Source organism: Meles meles, chromosome 2 (genome assembly GCF_922984935.1).
Source record: "Meles meles chromosome 2, mMelMel3.1 paternal haplotype, whole genome shotgun sequence".
Classification (NCBI taxonomy): Eukaryota; Metazoa; Chordata; class Mammalia; order Carnivora; family Mustelidae; genus Meles; species Meles meles.
The window spans coordinates 164,136,497-164,160,613 of NC_060067.1; the positions used below are offsets into that span (position 1 = coordinate 164,136,497).

Sequence of the window (24,117 nt, forward strand, 5' to 3'; positions counted from 1 at the left end):
TCTATTATTCTATCTGTACTGATTATTTCTACTCTCTTCTCCATTCTGATCTTAAGCTCATCTATTGAGTTTTATTTTTTCCATGTATTTTACTTACAGTTCTAAAATTTCCTTTAGATTCTTATTTATATCTTCTATTTCCTTTTTTTTTGAGATTTTCTATTCATTTCCTGAGACATTCTATTTTTTTCATTTGTTTCAAGTATGTTTGAGATTTTTTTGTTGAAGTATTTTTGTGATGGCTGCTTTAAAATTTTGTCAGATAATTCAAACATCTGTTTCATTTTGGTATTGGCAGCTACTAATTTTTTTTTTCTCCTTTAGATTGAAATATTTCTGGCTTTGGTTTGACAAATGTTTTCAATTAAAACTTGGGTCTTGTGATATTATATTTATACCCCCTAGATCTTATTTAAATCTTGTGTTTTATAGATCTCCTCTGATACCATTTTAATGTGAGGCACCTTATTACTGTCATATAGGAATAGAAATCCAGGGTCTCCACTTGTCCTATATGAGTTCTTTGCTACTGCTTGGTTAGGGTCAAAATTCTGCCTTTTCACTCCTGCTGAAATCATCCTGATTAAGAAGGGGAGGTATTTATTGACACTGTAAGGGATGTTCTTGCTAATTCTCTACTCGGCCTCTTCTCACATTAACCAATCAGGAAAGTTGAGAGATACCCCATTTGGCTGGATGGGCATGGCATCAGGTTCCACAAATACTCTGCAGTCACTCTTAAGTGGGGAAAATGGGTCTTCATTACCACTGAGCCAAGATGAAAGTCTTGGATTCCCATTTAGCCATCTCTGATATTGCTATACAGGAGAGGAGAGGGTGGTTGGGGTATCTTTATAGCCTGACAAGGGTGGAAGTTTAGTCTCTTGATCTTGTCTTTTCTGGCTGGGATGGGAGTGGGAACACTGTTCTTTGTGTGTGTGTCATGCACGCTAGAGTAGAATAGTTACTGTCTCAAAACTTTCTGTCTTTCTAAGCTGCTTTTTTCTCTCTTAGCCCTTTGGCTAAATAGAGCATGATATTTTTTTTAGGTTTTCAGTTTGGCTAGTTGTTTGTTTTTTGTATATGTTCATGGGAATTTCCAGGTTGCTGATTTCTCCAGTATTTAGTCTGGGATGCATGAAGCAAAATGACAACCCAAGAAACTCACCACTGTGTTTGTCATTCTTTGGGTAACAAAATCCCTAGCTGGTCTACCTTTTTCTCCACATCTCTCAGTCTTCTTATACTTGTTTTACACATATAATGCCCAGAAGTTTTAGTTTTACTTAGAGGAAGGAATAGAGAAAAATGTCTGCTCCATTTTTCTACAAGTGAAAATTCATAGCCTCATTTTCTTTTATCAATCAAAATACATCAATTTTAGGAAATTTTATAGAACATTGTATCATTTGGAATTCCATACTTCAATATGACCTAATATTTTTATGCTGCACTAGTAGATAAGCCACAAGTTATGCTTAATGTTATTTGAAATCTCAAAGTACATACATACTACATAATCATAACATATTTATCATCACGTAATATTTTGCCATTGGCAGGATCCTTTCAATCTAAGTTCTAACCAAGATGATGAATGGACAACAGTGTTTAACTTAAATTAAAAATTGAAACCAAATATATGATGAAAAATAATAATGCTCAACTAGCCATAATAAATTATTTAGAACTGACAAATCATAAAGGTATAGTTTTAAAAGTTCTGTTTTATAATGGTGTTCCTGATCTAAGAGTGACTTAACATTTCACGGACTACTTGGATAATGTAGGAGTAAACATACTAAAGGATTTAACAAATTAGAGGGTAATAGTTGTTAAAGTCCACAGAGTTCAAGAAATCTCAGAAATAAGGATTTTTTTGCCATATATATATATATATATATATATACATAGATATATAGATACATAACAAACTATTTGTAAAGTTCTTGAACCTAACATTATTTTTTTTTCACCCCTTTGAAGTATACCAGGCCACTTTTTGGTCCTACCTCCAACATGATAAACTTACAGGACTTCAAAAACCAGCTCAAAACATACTTGCTAACTCCAGGTGGACTTTTCAATTCTTTTCTATATGTGTATTTCACACCTCCAAAAATCTCCATTTTTATATGTACTACATTTTTTTAAAATATTTTATTTATTTATTTGACAGAGAGATCACAAGTAGATAGAGAGGCAGACAGAGAGAGAGAGAGGGAAGCAGGCCCCCTGCTGAGCAGAGAGCCCGATGTGGGACTCGATCCCAGGACCCTGAGATCATGACCCGAGCCGAAGGCAGCGGCTTAACCCACTGAGCCACCCAGGCGCCCCTGTACTACATTTTTATACTACAATATAGAAGAAAAACAAATATAGAAATATATTTAATAATATATATATTTGTATATATAATAATATATACAATTTAGAAAAATAAACTTTTTCTGTAAACATCAAAATGGTAAATATTATAGGCCATGTGGGTCACATAGGATCTTTGTTACATGTTTTTTGTTTAATTTGATTTTATTTTCATTCCAAATATTTTAAACTTTAAAATAACTCTTAGCTCAAGGGACATACATAGAGTATAGACCCAACTTGGTCCACCAGCTTTTGTTTGCCTTCCCCTAATATGTTATCATGTCTATGCTTGAAACTGCCTGTGAGCTACTTTATGAAGGGACTGATTTCCTTTTTACTTGTGTCTTTTTGGTTCTCAAGACCATATTTGACATATTAAAGTATTTAATAAACAAGTGTTGCTAAGAGTAAAATAACTGAATTGAAATTTGAGTTGTCACCCAAATGACAGAGTTTGCCATTGAGTTCAACAAAGGTAATTCCTGGATAAAATAAAAGTATCAAACCTCTTTAGAGGAAGAACAGAATCTAAAGTCTCTACCACATTTCATTCAAATTGTTCAGCACACAATCTAAATTTACTAGACATAGGAAGAAATAGGAAAATTTGAACTATTGTCAATAAAAAAGACAATCAATAAAACTCTACCTCAAGACAATCCAGAGGATGAAATAGATGAGTTTATTAAGCAGGTACTCAACAATGTAAAAGAAAATATGCTTGAAATGCATGAAAATATTTGAAATGTCAGCACAAAAATTGGAAATTACTTTTTAAAAAGCAAATTAAGAATTTCATAATTGAAAATACCATAAATAGATAATTTCATTGTATGGACATAAAATAAGAATGGAATTGATAAAGGAAAAAGTAATAAACTTGATGATTGATCAATAGAAATTATCTAACCTAAAATAGATAGATAAAGAAAAAAGAACAGAGTTTCAGGTACATATAGGATAATATCAAAATGACTGAAATACTAATAATTTGACTGCTAGGAAGAGGAGAAAGAGTATGGCAGAAAAAAATGGTAATGACTGAAATTTTATCCAATTTGGAGGAAGACATAAATTATAATTTAAAGAAGTTTAGTAAAACACAGGCAAGGTAAGTATGAAAAAGGGAGAAGATGTTTGCAAATTATACTACAGAGGGCTGACACTCAAGATCTATAAAGAACTTTTCAAACTCAACACCCAAAAAAATAATCAAGTCAAAAAATGGGCAGAAGACATGAACAGACACTTCTCCAAAGAAGACATACAAATAGTTAACAGACACATGAAAAATGTTCATCATCATTAGCCATCAGGGAAATTCAAATCAAAACCACACTGAGATACCATATTTCACCAGTTAGAATGACAAAAATTAACAAGGCAAGAAACAGCAAATGTTGGAGAGGATGTGGAGAAAGGGGAACCCTCACTGTTGGTGGGAATGCAAGTTGGTGCAGCCACTTTGGAGAACAGTGTGGAAATTCCTCAAAAAATTAAAAATAGGTCTACCCTATGACCTGGCAATTGCACTACTGGGTATTTGCCCCAAAGATACAGATGTATTGAAAAGAAGGGCCATATGTATCCCAATGTTCATAGCACCAATTTCCACAATAGCCAAACTGTGGAAAGAGCTGAGATGCCCTTCAATAGATGAATGGATAAGGAAAATGTGGTCCATATATACAATGGAATATGACTTAGCCATCAGAAAGGATGAATATCCAACTTTTGTATCAACATAGATGGGACTGGAGGAAATTATGTTGAGTGAAATAAGTCAAGCCGAGAAAATCAACTATCATATGGTTTCATTGGAACATAAGGAATAAGATGGAGGATATTATGAGAAGGAAAGGTAAAATGAAGTGAAATCAGAGGGGGAGATGAACCATGAGATACTGTGGACTCTGAGAAACAGAGGGTTTTAGAAGGGAAGGGATAGATGGATGGGTGGACCTGGTGGTGGGTTTTAAGAAAGACATGTATTGCACGGAACCCTGAGTGTTATATGTAAACAATGAATCTTGGAACACTACACCAAAAACTAATGATGTACTCTGTGGTGACTAACATAACACAATAAAAAATTAAATTAAATTAAATTCTAAAAGAAGAAAATCACACCCATACCTATCATTGCCAAATTGAGGAGTATCAATAACTAAGACAAATCTTGAAAGCAGCAGGAGAATAACATAACACAAAGAGGGGAACAGAAATTCAAATCGGCACTAACATCTCATTAGAAACACCAGGGGTCATGGGGTGCCTGGGTGGCTCAGAGGGTTAAATCCTCTGCATTCAGCTCAGGCCATGATCTCAGGTCCTGGGATTGAGCCCTGCATCGAGCTCTCTGCTCAGCAGGGAGCCTGCACCCCCCATCCCCATGCCTGCCTCTCTGCCTACTTGTGGTCTCTGTCAAATAAATAAATAAAATCTTAAAAAGAAGAAACTACAGGGGTCAGAGGAAAGAAGAACAATGTCAGCATCTTTTGCCAAAAGAAATAAAAATTCTATCAATCCATAATTTTATACCCAGCAAAAATAATCTTTACAAGTGTACAAAAAGTAAAGATCATTTCAGATGAAAGAAAACCAAGGTAAATTTCTGCCAGAAATAGGTAAAGGAAGTCCTCCAGTCTGAAAGGATTGGCAGCTGATGGAAAATTGAATCTTTAAGAATAGAAGGATAGGAAATGGTAAACCATGCAGTAAATACAAAATTTTTTTTCATTGAATTTCTTTAAGATACATATGACCATTTAAAGCCAAAATTATAGCTATGCATTATGGAGTTACTAATGTATATAGAGGTTAAATATATATGACAAGGTAATATAAAAGAGTTTAGTTGTAAATGGACTTATAGGACAGTGAAGATTTTACATTTTACATTAAATGATGCAATAAATAAAACTGTAATAAAATATTGTATTTTATGTACTGTAAATAAATAAATAATAATATGTAAATAAATAAATAATAAAAATACTTAAAACTATAAATAAATATTATAATCCCTAAACCAAAAGCTTAAACCTAAAGCAGAGAGATATTGCTAAAAAGCCAATAAATCAATAAAAAACCAGGAGGTAAAATAAAAACAAAGTAAACAAAATAAAAACCAAATAATCCAAAGAGCCAAAGAAGGGAAAGAAGACCAGAGAAACAAACAAACAAAAAACCCAGACAAACAGAAATAAAATATTAAATAAAACATATTATTCATAACACTAAATGTTAATGGATTAAACATTACAACTAGAAATCAGATTGTCTGAATTCACTAAAAAGTAGGGCCCAACTACCTGTCAATTTAGAAGAGATATATTTTGAGTGGAAAGACACAGATATATTAAAGAAAATGGACCTTTAGAAGTCTGTGTCACTAGGAGAGGTCCCTGCCTGAAAGGTGCTCATGTGGCAAAGCAGGACAGAATCCTACATGGTACAGTATGGTGTAAAGATCCCCAGGTCACAGAAAGAATGTGGATGACTGAGCTAGCAGAGTTCCCAAGCACTGGAGTGGGAATATGGTTATAGTCAATGAGCCCGGGGTTGGAGCTCTCAACTTGTTACACCATAAACCACGAACCATGCATTATCAAGCAACTGCTCTCCCTGTGGGGCCTACAAAGGACAAAAACACAGTGACCCTCCACCTTCCCCTGGGAGGGTCAGTGTGGGCTCACAAGACAGAAGTCTGCAGAGTTGGTACACACAAAGGTGAAAACTGTTTATCTCTGAGGGTTTACTGAAGAGAGGAAACCATGATCTTTCACCTCCAGGGCTGGAGATTGGGCATGGCTGTTTTTATTTTCATCCTCTAAAGAAGCAGGGAAGCCTACAGGGAACAAAAGCCACATAGAGCAAACAGAAGCAGCTTACACTGAGCCCAACCCCTTAGCAGGGAGCAGTGCAATCTGACCCAGACAAAGACAGCTGAGAATCAGCACAGTAGGCCCCTCCCCCAGAAGACCAGCTGAAACAACAGGCAAATAAGTTTACAGAGCACACAGGACTGAAAAACTCCAGCACTAGGGGAAAAGAGTATATAGAATTTATGGTTTTCTTCTCATGATTCATTTATCTTTCAGTTTAAAGTTTTCCTTCATTTTTTTTCTTTTCTTTCTTTTAAACTAGTTTCTTATTTTATCAATGCCTTGTTTTTAAGTATTTTTTAACATTTATTTTTACATTTACATTTTATGGATTTATTCTTATTTTTGGCTTCCTTTCACTGTACTCAATTTTTTTGTATATTTTATATATATAAGTTTTGCTTTCTTTACAATTTTGAGATTTAGTGTTTTCTTATGGACAAATATATACCCAGGACCAAGTGGATCACTCTGCTTTATTCACCTGAGAGATGATGTTCTCTCTTTACCTCCCCACCTTTTTTTTTCTTTTTCTTTTTCCTTTTTCTGTTGTTTTTTAGTTTCTGACCTCTTTGGGTTTGTCTAGTGTGCATTTTCCTTGGGTCATGGTTGATATTTTTAATTTTTTTTTTCTCACTCATCCATTTGTCTCTGGGCAAAATGACTGGAAGGAGGAATTCACAACAAAAGAAAGAACCAGAGGTAATTCTGTCTGTCACAAATCTAATCAATATGGATATAAGTAAAATGTCAGAGCTGGAACTCAGGATAACAATTATAAAATTACTAACTGGGCTTGAAAAAAGCATGAAAGACACTAAAGAATCTCTTAGTACAGAAATAAAATCTAATCAGCCTCAAATTAAAAATGCTTTAACTGAGATACAATCTAAATTGAATGCTCTAACAGTGAGGCTAAATTATGCAGAAGAAAGAATCAGTGTCACAGAAGATAAGTTGATGGAAAGGAAGGAAGCTGAGGAAAAGAGAGACAAACAACCAATGGATCATGAAGGGGAGGCTTCAAGATATCAGCAATGTCATAAAGTAAAACTATATTAGAATTTTGGGGGTCCCAGAAGAGGAAGAAAGAAAGAGAGGGACAGAAGGTATATTTGAGCAAATCATAGCTAAGAAATTCCCTAATCTGGGAAAAGAAACTGGCATTCAATTCTAAGAGGTAGAGAAAACCACTGTTAAAATCAGTAAGAATGGATCAACACACCAAACATAATAGTGAAGCTTGCAAATTTCAGATAAAGATAAAATCCTGAAAATGGCTTGAGACAAGAGGTTTTTTAACTGACAGGGATAGGAACATTAGGCTGGCAACAAAGACCCAGCAGGCCAATAAGGGCTGGCATGATGTATTCAAGGTAATAAATGAGAAAAATGTGCATCCAGGAACACTTAATCCAGCAAGGTTGTCATTCAGAGTGGAAGGAGAGATAAAGTGCTTAAGGACAAACAGAAACTAAAAGAATTTATAATCACAAAACCAGCCTTGCAAGAAATATTAAATGAGATCATGTAAGTGAGGAGAGAGCCCCAAGGTAACATAGACCAGAAAGAAAGAGACAACCTACAGAAATAGGGATTTTACAGGTAATACAATGGCACAAAATTAATATCTTTCAATAGTTACTCTGAATGTAAATGAGCTAAATTCTCCAATCTAAAGACACAGCGTATCAGATTAGATTAAAAGAGCAAGAACCATCCATATGCTGCCTACAAGAGACTCACTTTTGACCTAAAGACACCTCCAGATTGAAAGTTATGGGGTAGCAAATGACTTGTTATGCTAACAGACAAAAAAAGAAAGTGGGGGTAACAATCTTCATATCAGAAAAATTAGATTTTAAACCAAAGACTATAGTAAGGGATGAAGAGGGACACTGTATCATACTTAAATATCTATCCAATGAGAAGATCTAAAAATTATAAATATTTGTGCTCCCAACTTGGGAGCAGCAAATTATATAAAGAAATTTAAAAGCAAATTAAAGAAACACATTGATAATAATACTAGTATGGGACTTCAACACCCCATTCACAGCAATGGACAGGTCACCTAAGCTGAAGATCAACAAAGAAACAAGGGCTTTGAATGACACACTGGACCAGATTGACACAGATATATACAGAACCTCGCACCTATAGCAACAGAACACACAGTCTTCTCTAGTGCACATGGAACATTCTCCATATTAGATCACATACTGTGTCACAAATCAAGTCTCAAACAGTGCCAAAAGACTGGGATTATTTCATGCATATTTTCAGACCACAGTGCTTTGAAACTGGAACTCAATCACAAGAAGAAATATGGAAAGAACTCAATATGTGGAGCTTAAAGAGAATCCTAGTAAAGAATTAGTGGTCAGCCAGGAAATTAAATAATTTTAAAAATTCAAGGAAACAAATGAGAATGAAAACACAATTATTCAAAACTTTGGGATACAGCAAGGGTGGTCTTAAGAGGGAAGTAAGTACATAACAGTACAAGCTTTTCTCAAAAAAATTAGAAAGTCTCAAATACCCAAGCTAACCTTACACCTAAAGGAGCTGAAGAAATAAAAACAAACAAACAAACAAAACAACAACAACAACAACAACAACAAAAACAACAAAAAAGGCCTAAATGAAACAAGAGAAGAGAAATAATAAAGATAAGAGCAGAGAACAATGAAATTAGAAGCTGGATCTTTGAAAGACTTAATAAGATTGATAACCCCCTAGCCAGACTTATCAAAAAGAAAAGAAAAAGGACCCCAATTAATAAAATCATGAAAGAATGAGGAACGATCACAATCAACACCAAGGAATTATAAACAATTTAAGAACAAATTATGAGCAAATATATGCCAACAAATTAGGCAATCTGGAAGAAAAGGATGTATTCCTAGAAACTTATAAACTACCAAAACCGAACCAGGAACAAATAAAAACCTGAACAGACCCATAACTAGCAAGGAAATTAAAGCAATAATAATAATAAAAAAAATCTCCCCAAAACAAGTCCGGGGCCAAATGTTTTCCCAGGAGAATTCTACCAAACATTTAAAGAAGAATTAATACCTATTCTTCTGAAGCTGTCTCAAAAAATGGAAATGGAAGGAAAATTTCTAAGCTCATTCTGTAAGTCCAGTCCACTTTGATCCCCAAAACAGAAAAAAAAAAACCATCAAAAAGGAATATTACACACCAATATTCCTGATGAACATGGATGCCAAATTCTCACCAAGATACTAACCAGTAGGATCCAACTGTACATTAAAAGGATTACTCATCACGACTGAGTGGGATTTATTCCTGAGATGCAAGAGTGGTTCAACATTTGCAAATCAATCAACATGATACATCACGTTAATAAAGGAAAGGACAAGAACCATATAATCCTCTCATTGATGCAGAAAAAGCACTTGACAAAATATAGAATCTTTTTGCAGTTAAAACTCTCCACAGTGTAGACATAGAGGGAACATACCTCAATATCACAAAAGCCTTCTAAGAAAAGCCCACAAGGAATATCATTCTTACTGGGGAAAAACTGAGAGCATTTCCCCTAAGGTCAGGAACATGACAAGGATACCCACTCTTACCACCATTGTTCAACATAGTACTAGAAGTCCTAGCCTCAGTATTCAGACAACAAAAAGAAGTAAAAGGCATTCAAATTGACCAAGAAGTCAAACTCTCACTTTTCGCAGATGACATGATATACTATGTGGAAAACCCAAAAGACTCTACCAAAAAATTGTTAGAACTCATAAAGGAATTCAACAACATGATAGGATATAAAATCAATGCACAGAAAATCAGTTGCATTTTTGTACACAAACAATGAGACAGAAGAAAGAGAAATTAAGGATTTATCCCATTCATAATTGCACCAAAAAACATAAGATACCTAGGAATCAGCCTAACTTAAGAGGTAAAGGATCTGTACTCTAAAAACTACAGTTCACTTATGAAAGACATCAAGGAAGACACAAAGATATGGAAAAAAAAAAACCTCCATGCTCATGGATTGGAAGAATAAAAATTGTTAAAATGTCTATGCTACCCAGAGCAATCTATACATTCAATGCAATCTCTATAACATTTTTCACAGAGCTAGAACAAATAATCCTAAACTTTTATGGAATCAGAAAGACTACAAATAGACAGAGGAATGTTGAAAAAGAAAACCAAACCTGATGTCATCACAATGCTGGAGCTTAGGCTCTATTACAAAGCTGTAATCATCAAGACAGTATGGTACTGCTACAAAAACAGACACATAGATCAGTGGGACAGAATAGAGAACCCAGGAATGGACCCTCAACTCTGTAGTCAACTAATCTTCAAAAAAGCAGGAAAGAATATCTAATGGAAAAAGGACAGTCTCTTCAAAAAATGGTGCTGGCAAAAATGGACAACTACATGCAGAAGGATCAAACTGGACCATTTTCTTACACCATGAACAAAGAAAAACTCAAAATGAATGAAAGACCTAAATGTGAAACAGGAATCCATCAAAATCCTAAAGGAAAACACAAGGAGCACCTCTTCAACCTTGACCACAGCAACTTCTTGTTAGATATGTCTCCAAAGGCAAGGGAAACAAAAGCAAAATTGAAGTATTTAGACTTCACCAGATAAAAAGCTTCTGCACAACAAGCAAACAGTCAACAAAACTAAAAGGTAACCTACAGAATGGGAGAAGATATTTCCCAATGACATATATCAGTTAAAGGGTTAGTATCCAAGATCTGTAAATAACTTATCAAACTCAACACCCCAAAAACAAATAATCCAGCCAAGAAATGGGCAGAAAACATGATCAGATATTTCTCCAGAGAAGATATCCAAATGGCCAACAGACAAGAAAAATAATTCACATCACTTGGCATCAGGGAAATACAATCAAAACTGCAATGGGTTACCACCTTACACCAGAATGGCTAAAATCAACAAGACAGGAAACAACAAATGTTGGTGAGGATGAGGAGAAAAGGGAACCTTTTTACACTGTTGGTGGGAATGCAAGCTGGTATAGCCACTCTGGAAAACAGTATGGAGGTTTCTCAAAAATTTAAAAATAGAGCTACCTAAAACCCAGAAATTGCACTACTAGGAATTTACCCCCCCCCAAAGATACAAAGGTAGTGATCCAGAAGGCCACCCTCACCCCAATATCATAGTAGCAATGTCCACAATAGCCAAACCGTGGAAACAGTGGAGATGTCCATTGACAGATGCATATGAATGGATAAGGAAGATGTGGTGGAGATAGATATGGATAGCTAGATTGATAAATATAGATAGATAATATAGATTACATATAAATATAGAATAGATAGATATAGATGGAACTGGACAGTATTATCCTGAGTGAAATAAGTCAATCAAAGGAAGGCAACTATCATATGGCTTTACTCATGTGCTGAACATAAAGAATAGTGCAGAGGACAATAGAGGAAGGGAGGGAAAACTGAATGGGAAGAAATCAGAGAGGGTGACAGACCTCAAGAGACTCTTGACTCCGAGAAACAAATTGAGGGTTGGGGACATGGAAGTGGGTGGGAGGATGGGGTAACTGGGTGATAGGATTAAGGAGGGCACATGATATGATGAGCACTTGGTGATATACTTAGCTAATGAATCATTGAAAGTTTCTCTTTGTAACCATATGATATGAAAACATCTGAATAAATAATATTCACAGATTTGGGAGGCTCCATGGCATGCACTAAATTCACTTACTTCATGTTGCTAAGGAGACAAGGGTAATGTTGCCCATGAGAGGTATCAATGTCAGATCAAATTGCTTTGTATGTCTATAATTCTATAATATATAACTCCCAGCTGATTAACAGGATTAAACAACAGCTAATATAATAAGATTGGCTACTTGAGGCATAAGCAGCATGGGGTAACTTCAAGAGCAGGTAGATCTGAGTTATAGGGAATCACCACCATTGTGATCCTGACAGTTTTTACTTCAGTGAACCTATGATTCTTCCTAAGTAAAACGGAAGTAAAACAACATCCTCTTTGTGTAGATGTTGTGGGAATCAAGAGAGAAATTCGAGGAAAGGTACATAGAAATTATTCAATAGATGTTAGCCTTATTCCATCCTGAGAATGTATGCAGTCTGAATAAATTACCTAATGATCTATTATCTATTGATAGATAATAATAATCTAGTATGTAACATTCAATAATATAATAAGAATAATTATCTATTATCTATAATCTAATAATTATGTTATTAGATTAATTGTATTTCTGCACCTTTGCCCAACAGGCAACTCCAGAGTAGAAGAAAGGATGTTTGCTTCTTTGCTTTATATTTTTGGTTGCTGTTTTTAGCTAATAGGCCAGAGTCTCAATTCTTCAATAGTTATTCTTCCACTTTTCTTAGCATTTGACAATTCTTCTCAATTTTAATGTTCAAGGCTGGGATGCAGGACTATTGTGTGTAGGACTTCCCCAAAGGAAAGCAATGGAAATTCAGCAAAAATAAAACAGAGGCTGTGGATAAAGCTAATGAAGAAATTAAAGCCATTAGAATTATCCAGCTGACACAAGGTAGCTTGATGAGGTAAATTCTTCCTCATTTTTAGTTTATTCTCCAACAGAACTTGGTTTGATATCTATTTTAAACAACTTAGCAGTTACTCTAAAAGCCATATTTCCTTTGTTACACTGACTCACAAAGAAATAACATATTAACTTTCTTCTTAGAGTGAGTACATGAAGTTCAAAGGCTCTAAGTTACCCCAAGCAGAGGGTAACTCAGGACTGAAGGATAGTCTCTGTAATTGTTCTTAAGATACTGATATGTAATTTTTAAAAATTTTCATTATTAACATATAATATATTGGAGGGAGGAGTCAAGATGGTGGAGAAGTAGCAGGCTGAGACAACATCAGGTAACAGGAGGTCAGCTATATAGCTTATCAAACCATTCTGAACACCTACAAATCCAACAGGAGATTGAAGAGAAGAAGAGCAGCAATTCTAGAAACAGAAAACCAATCACCAGTGGAGAAGTAAATCCAAAGCAATGTGAAGATAGACCGCAGCAGGAGGGGCCAGCTGCCGGCAAGCAGCGGAGCAACGTAGCACAAAATCAGAACTTTTAAAAGTCTGCTCCACTCAGGGACATCGTTCCAGAGGCTAAGCCAGGGTGAACCCCATGTGGGGACAGAAGTCACAGAAGGATTGGGGGTGTCTGAGTGTTGCAGAGCTCACAGATATTAGAGCAGTGAAGCTGGCTACAGAGACAGAGCCAAGGAGTGAGCTCTCAACTCAGGGTTACCTTAAGTTGTGATCCGTGGCACAGGCCACTGCTCTGTGAGCAGGGACCCCACTAGATCCGGGGAGACCCCCCTGGAAGAGCGCAGTGATCTATGGGATTTGGAGACTCCAGAGGGGCTGCATGCCAGAGACAGAGATGCTTGGTCACAGGCTGGGTGACCTCTGAGCGCAGCCAGAGGCCAGGGAGATGGGAGTGATTGAGCGCTTTTCTCCTAGGGCGCAGGGAGGAGTGGGGCCCTGAGCTCTCCACTCCTCCAGGCCAGAGATTGGGAGGCCACCATTTTCATTCCCATCCTCCAGAACTCTACAGAAAGCATTCAGGGAACAAAATCTCCCGAAAGTGAACCCGAGCGGGTTACTTAGCGTGACCCCTGGTAAGGGCGGTTCAATCACGCCTCAGGCAAAGACACTTGAGAATCAGTACAATAGGCCACTCCTGCAGAAGATCAACAAGAAATCCAGCAAAGACCAATTTCACTTACCAAGGAGAACACCGGAATTCCAGAGGAGGAGAAAGCAAAGCATGGAATTCATGACTTTCTCCCCATGATTCTTTAGTCTTGCAAAGTTAATTAATTTTTTATTTTATTTTTTCTTCTGCTAATTTTTTTAACTTTTACCTTTTTCTTTTAACATTTTTAACTAGTTTATTTTAACAATACCTTTCATAAAAAATTCTTTTTTGAACTTCATTATTATAATCATATTTTATCCTCCATTGTATCTAACTTTATTTTTTGTGTACACATAGGGTTTTTTCTTCTAAAAAAAATTTGGGATACAACTTCTAATAGATCAAAATATACCCTAAATCTAGCACAGGACTTTGTTCTAGTCTCCAGCCTGAACAAATTCTCTCCACTTTATTTTTCTTTATTCTTCCAACCAACTTACATTATCAACACTTTTTTTAGAAATTAAAAAAAATTCATCTTTATAGTCATATTCCATCCCTTCATTATTTTTACCCTTACATATGTTTTTCATTCTTCAAAATTTTTGGAGGTAGTTTCTTCTAAGAGACCAAAATACTCCCAAAATTAAGTGGGTGACCCTGTCTTATTCACCAGTCTAATATATATATATATATATATATATATTTTTCTTTTTTATATTTTTTCTTTTTTCATTTTTTGAACTGCTTTTTACCCCCTCTCTTTCCTCCACGATTTGGGGTCTCTTCTGATTTGGTTAAAGCATATTTTCCTGGGATCTTTGCCACCCTTTTAGTATTTTATTCACTGCTTCATATATTCCTATCTGGATAAAATGACAAGGCAGAAAAACTCACCACAAAAAAAAAGAACAAGAGGCAGTACTGAAGGCTAAGGACCTAATCAATACAGACATTGGTAAAACGTCAGATCTAGACAGTTCAGAATGATGATTCTCAAGGTGCTAGCCAGGCTCGAAAAAGGCATGGAAGATATTAGACAAACCCTGTCTGGAGAAATAAAAGCCCTTTCTGGAGAAATAAAAGAACTAAAATCTAACCAAGTTGAAATCAAAGAAGATATTAATGAGGTGCAATAAAAAATGGAGACTCTTACTGCTAGGATAAATGAGACAGAAGAAAGAATTAGTGACCAAATGACAGAGAATAAAGAAGCTGAGTGAAAGAGAGACAAACAACTACTGGACTATGAGGGAAGAATTCAAGAGATAAGTGATACCGTAAGATGAAACAACATTAGAATAATTGGGATTCCAGAAAAAGAAGAAAGAGAGAGGGGAGCAGAAGGTATACTAGAGAAAATTATTGTAGAGAATTTCCCTAATATGGCAAAGGGAACAAGCATCAAAATCCAGGAGGTGCAGAGAACCCCCTCAAAATCAACAAGAATAGGTCCACACCCCATCTAATAGCAAAATTTACAAGTCTTAGCGACAAAGAGAAAATCCTGAAAGCAGCCCAGGACAAGAAGTCTGTAACATACAATGGTAAAAATATTATATTGGCAGCAGACTTATCCACAGAGGCCTGACAGACCAGAAAGAACAGGCATGATATATTCAGAGCACTAAATGAGAAAAACATGCAGCCAAGAATACTATATCCAGCTAGGCTATCATTGAAAATAGAAGGAGAGAGAAAAAGCTTCCAGAACAAACAAAAACTAAAAGAATGTGTAAACATCAAACCAGCTCTACAGGAAATATTGAAAGTGGTCCTCTAAGCAGGACCTAAAAGTAGTAGATCAGAAAGGAACAGAGACAATATACAGTAGTAGTCACCTTACAGGCAATACAATGGCACTAAATTCATATCTCTCAATAGTTACCTTGAATGTAAATGGGCTAAATGCCCCAATCAAAAGACACAGGGTATCAGAATAGATAAAAAAACAAAACCCATCAATATGCTGTCTGCAAGAAACTCATTTTAGACCCAAAGACACCTCCAGATTTAAAGTGAGGAGGTGGAAAACAATTTACCATGCTAATGGACATCAGAAGAAAGCTGGGATGGCAATCTTTATATCAGATCAATTAGATTTTAAGCCAAAGCCTATAATAAGAGATGAGGAAGGACACTATATCATACCCAAAGGGTCTGTCCAACAAGAAAATCTAACAATTTTAAATATCTATGTCCCTAACATGGGAGCAGCCAACTATATAAACCAATTAATGACAAAATCAAAGAAACACATCGACAATAATACAATAATAGTAGGGTACTTTAACACTGAAATGGACAGATCATCCAAGCAAAAGATCAACAAGGAAATAAAGGTCCTAAATGACAGAGTGGACCAGATGGACACCACAGATATATTCAGAACATTACATCCCAAAGCAACAAAATACACATTCTTTTCTAGTGCACATGGAGCATTCTCCAGAATAGATCATCTCCTGGGTCATAAACAGGTCTCAGCCAGTGTCAAAAGACTGGGATGATTCCCTGTATATTTTCAGACAACAATGCTCTGAAGCTAGAACTCAATCACAAGAGGAAATTTGAAAAGAACCCAAATACGTGGAGACTAAAGAGCATCCTTCTAAAGAATGAATGGGTCAACCAGGAAATTAAAGAAGAATTGAAAAAATTCATGGAAACAAATGATTTAAAAATATTTTTTTTTTGATTTTTTGAACCAAAAATGGTTCAAAATCTGTGGGACATAGCAAAGGCAGTCCTGAGAGGAAAATATAGAGCTATACAATCTTTTCTCAAGAAACAAGAAAGGTCTCAAATACACAACCTAACCCTACACCTAAAGGAGCTGGAGAAAGAACAACAAAGAAAGCCTAAACCCAGCAGGAGAAGAGAAATAATAAAGATCAGAGCAGAAATAAATGAAATAGAAACAAAAAAACAAAACAAAAAGAAAAACAAAACAAACAAACAAACAAAAAAACAATAGAATCAATCAAAGAAACTAGGAGCTGGTTCTTTGAAAGAATTGATAAGATTGATAAACCGCTGGTCAGAATTATGAAAAAGAAAAGAGAAAAGACCCAAATAAATAAAATCAGTAATGAAAGAGGAGAGATCACAACCAACACCAAAGAAATACAAACAATTCTAGGAAACCATAAGAGACTCTTATCTCACAGAACAAACTGAGGGTTGCTGGGGTATGGGGGTAGGGAGAGGGTGGTGGGATTATGGACATTGGGGAGAGTGTGTGCTATGGTGAGTGCTATGAAGTGTGTAAACCTGGTGATTCACAGACCTATACCCATGGGGCTAATAATATATGTTAATAAAAAATTAAAAAACATATAATGTATTATTTGTTTCAGGAGTACAGGTCTGTGATTCATCAGTCTTACACAATTCATAGTGCTCACCATAGCACATACCCTCCCCAGTGTTCAGCACCCAGCCACCACATTCTCTCCCACCCTCCTTCACTTCAGCAACCCTCTGTTTACTGAGATTAAGAGTCTCTTATGGTTTGTCTCCCTCTCTGGTTTCATCTTGTTTCATTTTCTCTCCTCTTCCCCTTTGATTCTCTGCCTTGTTTCTCAAATTCCACATATCAGTGAAATCATATGATAATTGTCCTTCCCTGATTGACTTATTTCACTTAGCGTAATACCCTCTAGTTCCATCCATGTCATTGCAAATGCAAGATTTTATTTTTGATGGCTGCATGATATTCCATTGTACAGATGAGTAGGAATTCAGCTATATATTGGTAACACTAACATGAGGAATTCATTTCGTTGACAATTTTTACAAAAACTGGAATACTACAGACCAATAAATCTATAAGATATTGAATTATAATAGAACTTACCTTGATCTTAAAAGGTGAAGTATTAAGGTTTTTCTAGTTAGCTTTAGTTCATACAACAATTCTTCTTCATCTGTTTCCTGCAAAACAGTATCCATCATGTGACTTAAATCTGTGCTCATTTAGTGGGTATTGGGGTGGGGAGTGGAGTGCAGGGGGAAATTATACTTTATCAGTCTACCTTGCAGTCCAGTGGTCTGGCTAGGCAAAATGATAAATATGGGTTTGGCTGAATTTATGAAGGCCAATATATGGAGGATTTTGCTTGTAAGCTATTTTTTAATTAAAATTTTTGATGGGAATTTTTCTAGTTATAAAAAGAAATTAAAATAAATATATTCTCTCCTCATCCAGAGATAACACATCATATGTCCTTGCCATTCCACCCCTACCCACAGATCTTTTGTTTATGTATCTTTAACAGTTTGTGGTGTACCATTTTATATCTACTTTCTCACACAGAAGTAAGTTATGACCATGGCCATTTTCCTATTCCAATAAATGTTCCTTTGTAGTATGTATTTTGTGGCTGAAAATCACAATGTGAATTTATTTAACCAATATCCAGATCAGAAATTTCAATTGGGGTATTTGCTATAGTTCGACATCATTTCTTGGTTGGCAACATGGAAAAAATGTTTGATAAATGCTGCAAGATAACCCTGACGAAGGGAAGCACAAAATTAGAATTTCACTAGAAATTTATAGTGGTTATTATTTCCCTGCCTTAGATATTAACATTAATGAAATGATAACTTATTGTTACAAATTTTTCTTTAATGACCATCAGAAGTGATATTTTTCTTCTGTTTAATTTATTTTGTTGTTTACATATTTGTATATGAATTCCTAACTTATATCCTTTAAATATTTTCTTTTGTTATATTTTATTTCCTTCTGATTATGAATTATTTATAATTTAAATACTCACAGTTACTAGTCATTTATCTAGCACATTTCTTCAGTTTATTGTTCACCCATGTATTCAATAGCTGTTATTTCAGGCACAGTGATAATATGGAAAATACACTTATGCACAAGATAGAGATCACTGCCCGTATGAAAACCACAGGGTGGCAAAGAAGAAAATCAAACAAATGTAATTGAGTATTATAAACATCATAATAGGGGCTCCTGGGTGGCTCAGATGGTTGTGTCTGCCTTCAGCTCAGGTCATGATCCTGGGGTCTTGGAATTGAGTCCCGGCATCAGGCTCCCTGCTAAGTGGGGAGCCTGCTTCTCCCTCTGCCTCTCTCTCTCTCTGTCTCTCATGAATAAAAAAATAAAATCTTTTTTAAAAATAATCATTATAGGAGAAATGCAATGACTATCTGAGGGAGGAATAGGAGGCAGAGGACAAAGCAAGCAAAGGTCCTGAGGTAGGAAGGAGCTTGACATATTTGAGAAGCCCAGAAAAATTCAAGGAGGCTAGAGAATCAAGTATAAATTGAGTAAATATGAGAAATGAAAAGGTAGGAAGGAGCCAAATCATGTACAGACCAGTTAGTCACTCAAGAAGATTTGGACTTCATCCTAAGAGCAAAGAGAAGGAAAAGGTTTAGGTAAAAAATACAGAAGTAAGGGGCGCCTGGGTGGCTCAGTGGGTTAAGCCGCTGCCTTCAGCTCAGGTCATGATCTCAGGGTCCTGGGATCGAGTCCCGCATCGGGCTCTCTGCTCAGCAGGGGGCCTGCTTCCCTCTCTCTCTCTCTCTCTGCCTGCCTCTCTGCCTACTTGTGATCTCTTTCTGTCAAGTAAATAAATAAAATCTTTAAAAAAAATACAGAAGTGGGTACAGTATTTTTAGATGGCTTACCTATTAGATAAGTATGAGCAAAAATCACAACTGTAGGCAAGAAAAACATTTAAAGGCTGTTGATGGGATATAAGCCACTTGGGCAAGGGAGTGGAAGCAGGGAAAAGGGAGAGTAGATAATTTCAAAGGATATTTGCATGTTAGAATTCACAAAATTTAATGATTTTTTTTGATTGGGGAGGCAAAAGAGAGGAGTGAAGACTTCCCTTTGGTGGTGTCTGAGAGGTTCAGTTGGTTCAGTGTCCCACTCTTGACTTCGCTTAGGTCATTATCTCAACTTGTGAGACTGAGCCCATGTGTGGCTCTGCACCAGGCATGGAGCCTGCTTAGGATTCTCTCTCTCCCTCTCTGCTCCCACCATTCTCTTCCCCCCTCCAATAATAATAATAATAACAACAGTAATAATTCGCTCAGTCTTCTGGTTTGTTTAAACTATGCTATTGAAAGGAGGGTCTTCTGAAGAGAGGCAACTTTGAGGGAGGGAGAGGGGAGTTTTGTGTTTATTGAATGTGAGTTGTGCATTGATTTGGGCATTTTTTTTTTTACTGCAAGTTTAACATAAAATTGGGACTTCATTATAAACACATAAATCACAGTGGGCAGGCAAGAACCTAGGTGCTTACTTAGATAAAAAGGGTTGAATCCTGTTTACAACATGATAAACTGTACTTGCTGTTGTGTGTGAATAACAGAGTGGTATAATGGGACTTTGTAAAATTTGAATTTGTGATTATGGGTTTCCTATTTGTTAATATTCAGACACAGTTGTTAATATTGTCAAATGTGACATTCTTATTAATCTTGTCATTAATATTGTTTGTATATATACAGAATTTTTAACTTTGTGTTTTATTTTAGAATTTTATTTATTTTATTTAATTTAAAAATTGTTTTTATTTAGAATCATTTTAGAGTTAAAGAAAAGTTGGAAAGATAATACAGAGCATTCCCATGTATTCCACAACTCAGGGTTCCATATTGTTAGCATCATACATTACTATAGTGTACTTGTCACAACTCATGATCCAAGACTGACATTATCAATTAAATTATACACTTATCCAGATTTTCTTTGTTTTTGTCTAATGTCTTTTCACTGTCTTAGGATCCCATCCAGGATACCACATTACATTTAGTTGTCATGCCTCCTCTCATGACTCTACACTATGGCAGCTTCTCTGACTTTCCTTATTTTTTGACAACATTGACAGTTTTTAGGAGTACTGATCAAGTATTTTATAGATTGCTCCTTAATTAAGTTTTTTTTCCCCCCAACATGTTTCTCATTCCCAGCCTGGAATTATGGAGATTTGAGAAAAAAACAACAAAATAAGATGCCATTTTCACACATCATATTAAGAGTACATACTATCAATATGACTTTTTACTGAATATGATTACCTTGATCACCTGGCTGAGGTAGCATTTGTCAGCCTTTCTCCACTGCAAGTTTACACTCTTCTCTACTTCACTGGTCCCCTCTTCCACATTCTAATCTTTGGAAGGGTCTATGCACAGGCCATGTTAAAGGGTGGGAGTTATTCTCCACCTCCTAGGAAGGAGATTGTCTACATCAATTTTTTAATTCTTATGTGTGGAGGATTTGTCTATTCTTTCCAATTTATTTATTCATTTATTTATTTATACCACTATGACTTCATAGGTATTAACTTATATTTTATTATAGTCCAAAATGACATTAATAATTTTGTCCTCAAATTGTCCCTTCTTTGGCTATTGGGAGCACCTTCATTTGGCTCCTATATTCTTTTGACATCCTCCCATCAGTGCAAGTTTGGGTTTGTTTGTTTGTTTGCTTGAGAACTTCCTTATTTTCTGGTATAGGAGATATTCCAAAGACATCCTGTATATTTCCTGCCCCAGTCCAGTGTCCTTTTGTATATTCATAATGAGATTCATGTCTTGATTTGCACAATGGTGACAGAGGGCTGGTTTGGCCCTCTTCAATGAGTACCAAACTTCAACCAATAAAAGTTTTTTTTGTTAATTGAAGTATACTTGACATGCAATGTTATATGAATACAAGGCTTAAGAAGTAGTTAAGGATAAAGGAATTGGAGATCAAGAGAAAACATTTTTTGCAAGGAGATTACTACAGAAAAATAGTGAGACATTATCTCCAAATGGCAGCAGATGAAGAGTTGCTTTTTCATTATCTTAAGCTATAGGAAAGCTTTGGAAAACTGAAATGTGTCTTGCTGTGACTGAGGAACCTAACAAATGAGAACCTGGAGGCTTGTCTCTTCTAGTGGTAGAGGAAAGAAAAGTAGTTGCATTGGGAAAAGTTTGCCCTCTCAAAGAGTGTTGGGGCAAAGTTGCAGTCGGTATTCTCCATGGATGAAGTTAGAAAGCTCAGGCCCACAAAGCAAGTGCCTGGTAATAAAGATCTAAGAACAGTCCTTGAATGTCTTCTATAGTAGTGGAATTGAAAATTACCTTACTTTGAAGCTTGTTTCTCATTATATGTATTACATATTGTCTGCATAAACATTTGTTTCTTTTGAAAATAAAATTATAAATGTTTGCATTTTAACACCTGAATAAACACTATTCTAAGTGACAGGCCAGATGTGTTCCCATGAAAGTTGTCCAACTTTGCTGCCGAGTCTGTAAGGCAAGTAAACCTGCATATTACATCAATGGGAAAGAAAAATACTCAGAGATTATATTCCATAGGCACCAGCTCAGAACAAATAAGGTTGCCTTAAATCAGCCCAGAAAGCAGTTAGTGGAAATCCTCACATAAACTAGAAAATTTTATATGGCACACTCTAAAATCCAAATTTTACTCCATCTTGTTTCCTAATTCATCAAAAGTTTGCTTCCTCCCTAACCTCCCCTCTACCCTACCCCAAGCGCATGCTGTAAACTGAGTGAGAGTTCTCAGAAAATTCGATAATCCTCTCTTGTTTGCTTCTGATTGGAGCCAGATGTTGCTTTCTGCATATCCTGTGAAAGTAATAAATCATATTTATTAAATCAAAGTGTGTACCTGTATGTCATAATCATGGATGTGCCGAACATCTCGCTTCTGCCTCAGAGGAAGCCTTTTAGGATAGACCACTTCTTGATCTTCTACTCCAAGGATTGCCTTTTCTACTAGGAAACATTTAAAGGGGAAAATACATCTGGCATTAACATTCACACACAGTAACTGGATAAAAATTATTCTCATAGAGTTGACTTGTTCCCAATTCAGCCATGTACAATATCACTATGAAGTAGCAACCCCACATAACAGATAAGGAAAGTGAGACTGATATTTCCAAATTAGGAAAATGTAAGCAAAATTGGAAAACAAGCCAAAAAAATTAGGTCTTAAAACTTCTTCCACCTTTCCACTTTGTTCTGCACTTACCGCCTCCATCATCTTAATCTCCTCATGCCTGTCTCTGGATCCTGACACCTTCACTGGAAGGGATAGTTTCAGTGTAAATTACCCATTTTATCTCGCAGGTACATTTGTATTTGAAATCTTAACTCTCCTAGCTAAATACAACTCTCTCCTTTGTTTTAAGAATTTAGGTACCCTTGAATCAGTGCTAAGTAGTTTTCACAAGTGGTGGTCGTCTGGCCGTGAGGCCTGACTACCTCACTGGAGAGTGATATAGTAGAAAGACCACATGATTTTAGAATCTGCTATTATTTGAGCCAAAGTTTTACCAGTTTATTAGCAGTATGTCCATAAATACCATACCTATTCTCTCTGATCTATAGATATTATTCTCAGTTGCTTTATCTATAAAGTAGAGGTAATAACTTATGCTTGTACACATGTACACAGTGGCTAGTGGGTAGGGCAGTGTTTCTACTCTGCAGATATTCAGAAATGCCCATTCCTTCCTCCTTCTCACTGTAAATCAGAGTAAGACAGTTAAAGCATTTCATAGAATCATAGAATCTCAATCTTAACCATAACTAATCCAAGTCCTATGCTATGCCCTCAGCAAAATCATCAATGGGTTTTAATGTTTTTTTAATCATTTATCACTTAAACTTTGTGATTAAAGAGACATTACCTCATAGTCTAGTAAGAAAACCCTGATAAAAAGATTAACACATACCTTTAATCTGAGAAATGAGTATGATCATGAAAAGCAAACTCCTGGGAAACATTCTGCACAATTCTGGTGAAGAAGGGGCACAGGTGCTTGAGAAAAGATGTGTGTGGCTCCCGGCCCTTGCTTCCACAGCAAGGTCAAAGAACCCAACAGATAGGTAGGCAGTTTTGATCCAGCACGAGGAAGTGTTCCTTGCTTGTGTTGCATCATTTGTGAGGCACTTGAGGCTAAAACCTGGAGGGTGGACATCGTGTACTAATTAAAGGCATCACTGATGTGCTGTGGTGGAGGTGGCTAGACAGAGATCCCTACTTCATGCCTCATATGAATATAAGTCTAGATGTACTAAAAATTTAGCAGTGAAAAAATCATGTACGTCTTAGAAAAAATATTGAAGAAGTT

The 24,117-nt window shown here is 35.9% G+C and overlaps 1 protein-coding gene across 1 annotated transcript in view; it reads right to left on the minus strand.

Moving 5' to 3' along the window:
- ADAM7 (ADAM metallopeptidase domain 7) overlaps positions 1-23,770 on the minus strand; it is an 83,633-nt gene extending 59,863 nt beyond the window's left edge. The window contains exons 1-3 of the mRNA XM_045997432.1: positions 23,719-23,770; positions 22,647-22,750; positions 17,823-17,899 (exon numbers count right to left, since the gene is read on the minus strand). Of these exons, the coding sequence (XP_045853388.1) occupies positions 17,823-17,899; positions 22,647-22,750; positions 23,719-23,770 (233 nt within the window). The remainder of the gene's footprint in view (positions 1-17,822; positions 17,900-22,646; positions 22,751-23,718) is intronic.
- Between the last annotated feature and the right edge of the window lie 347 nt (positions 23,771-24,117).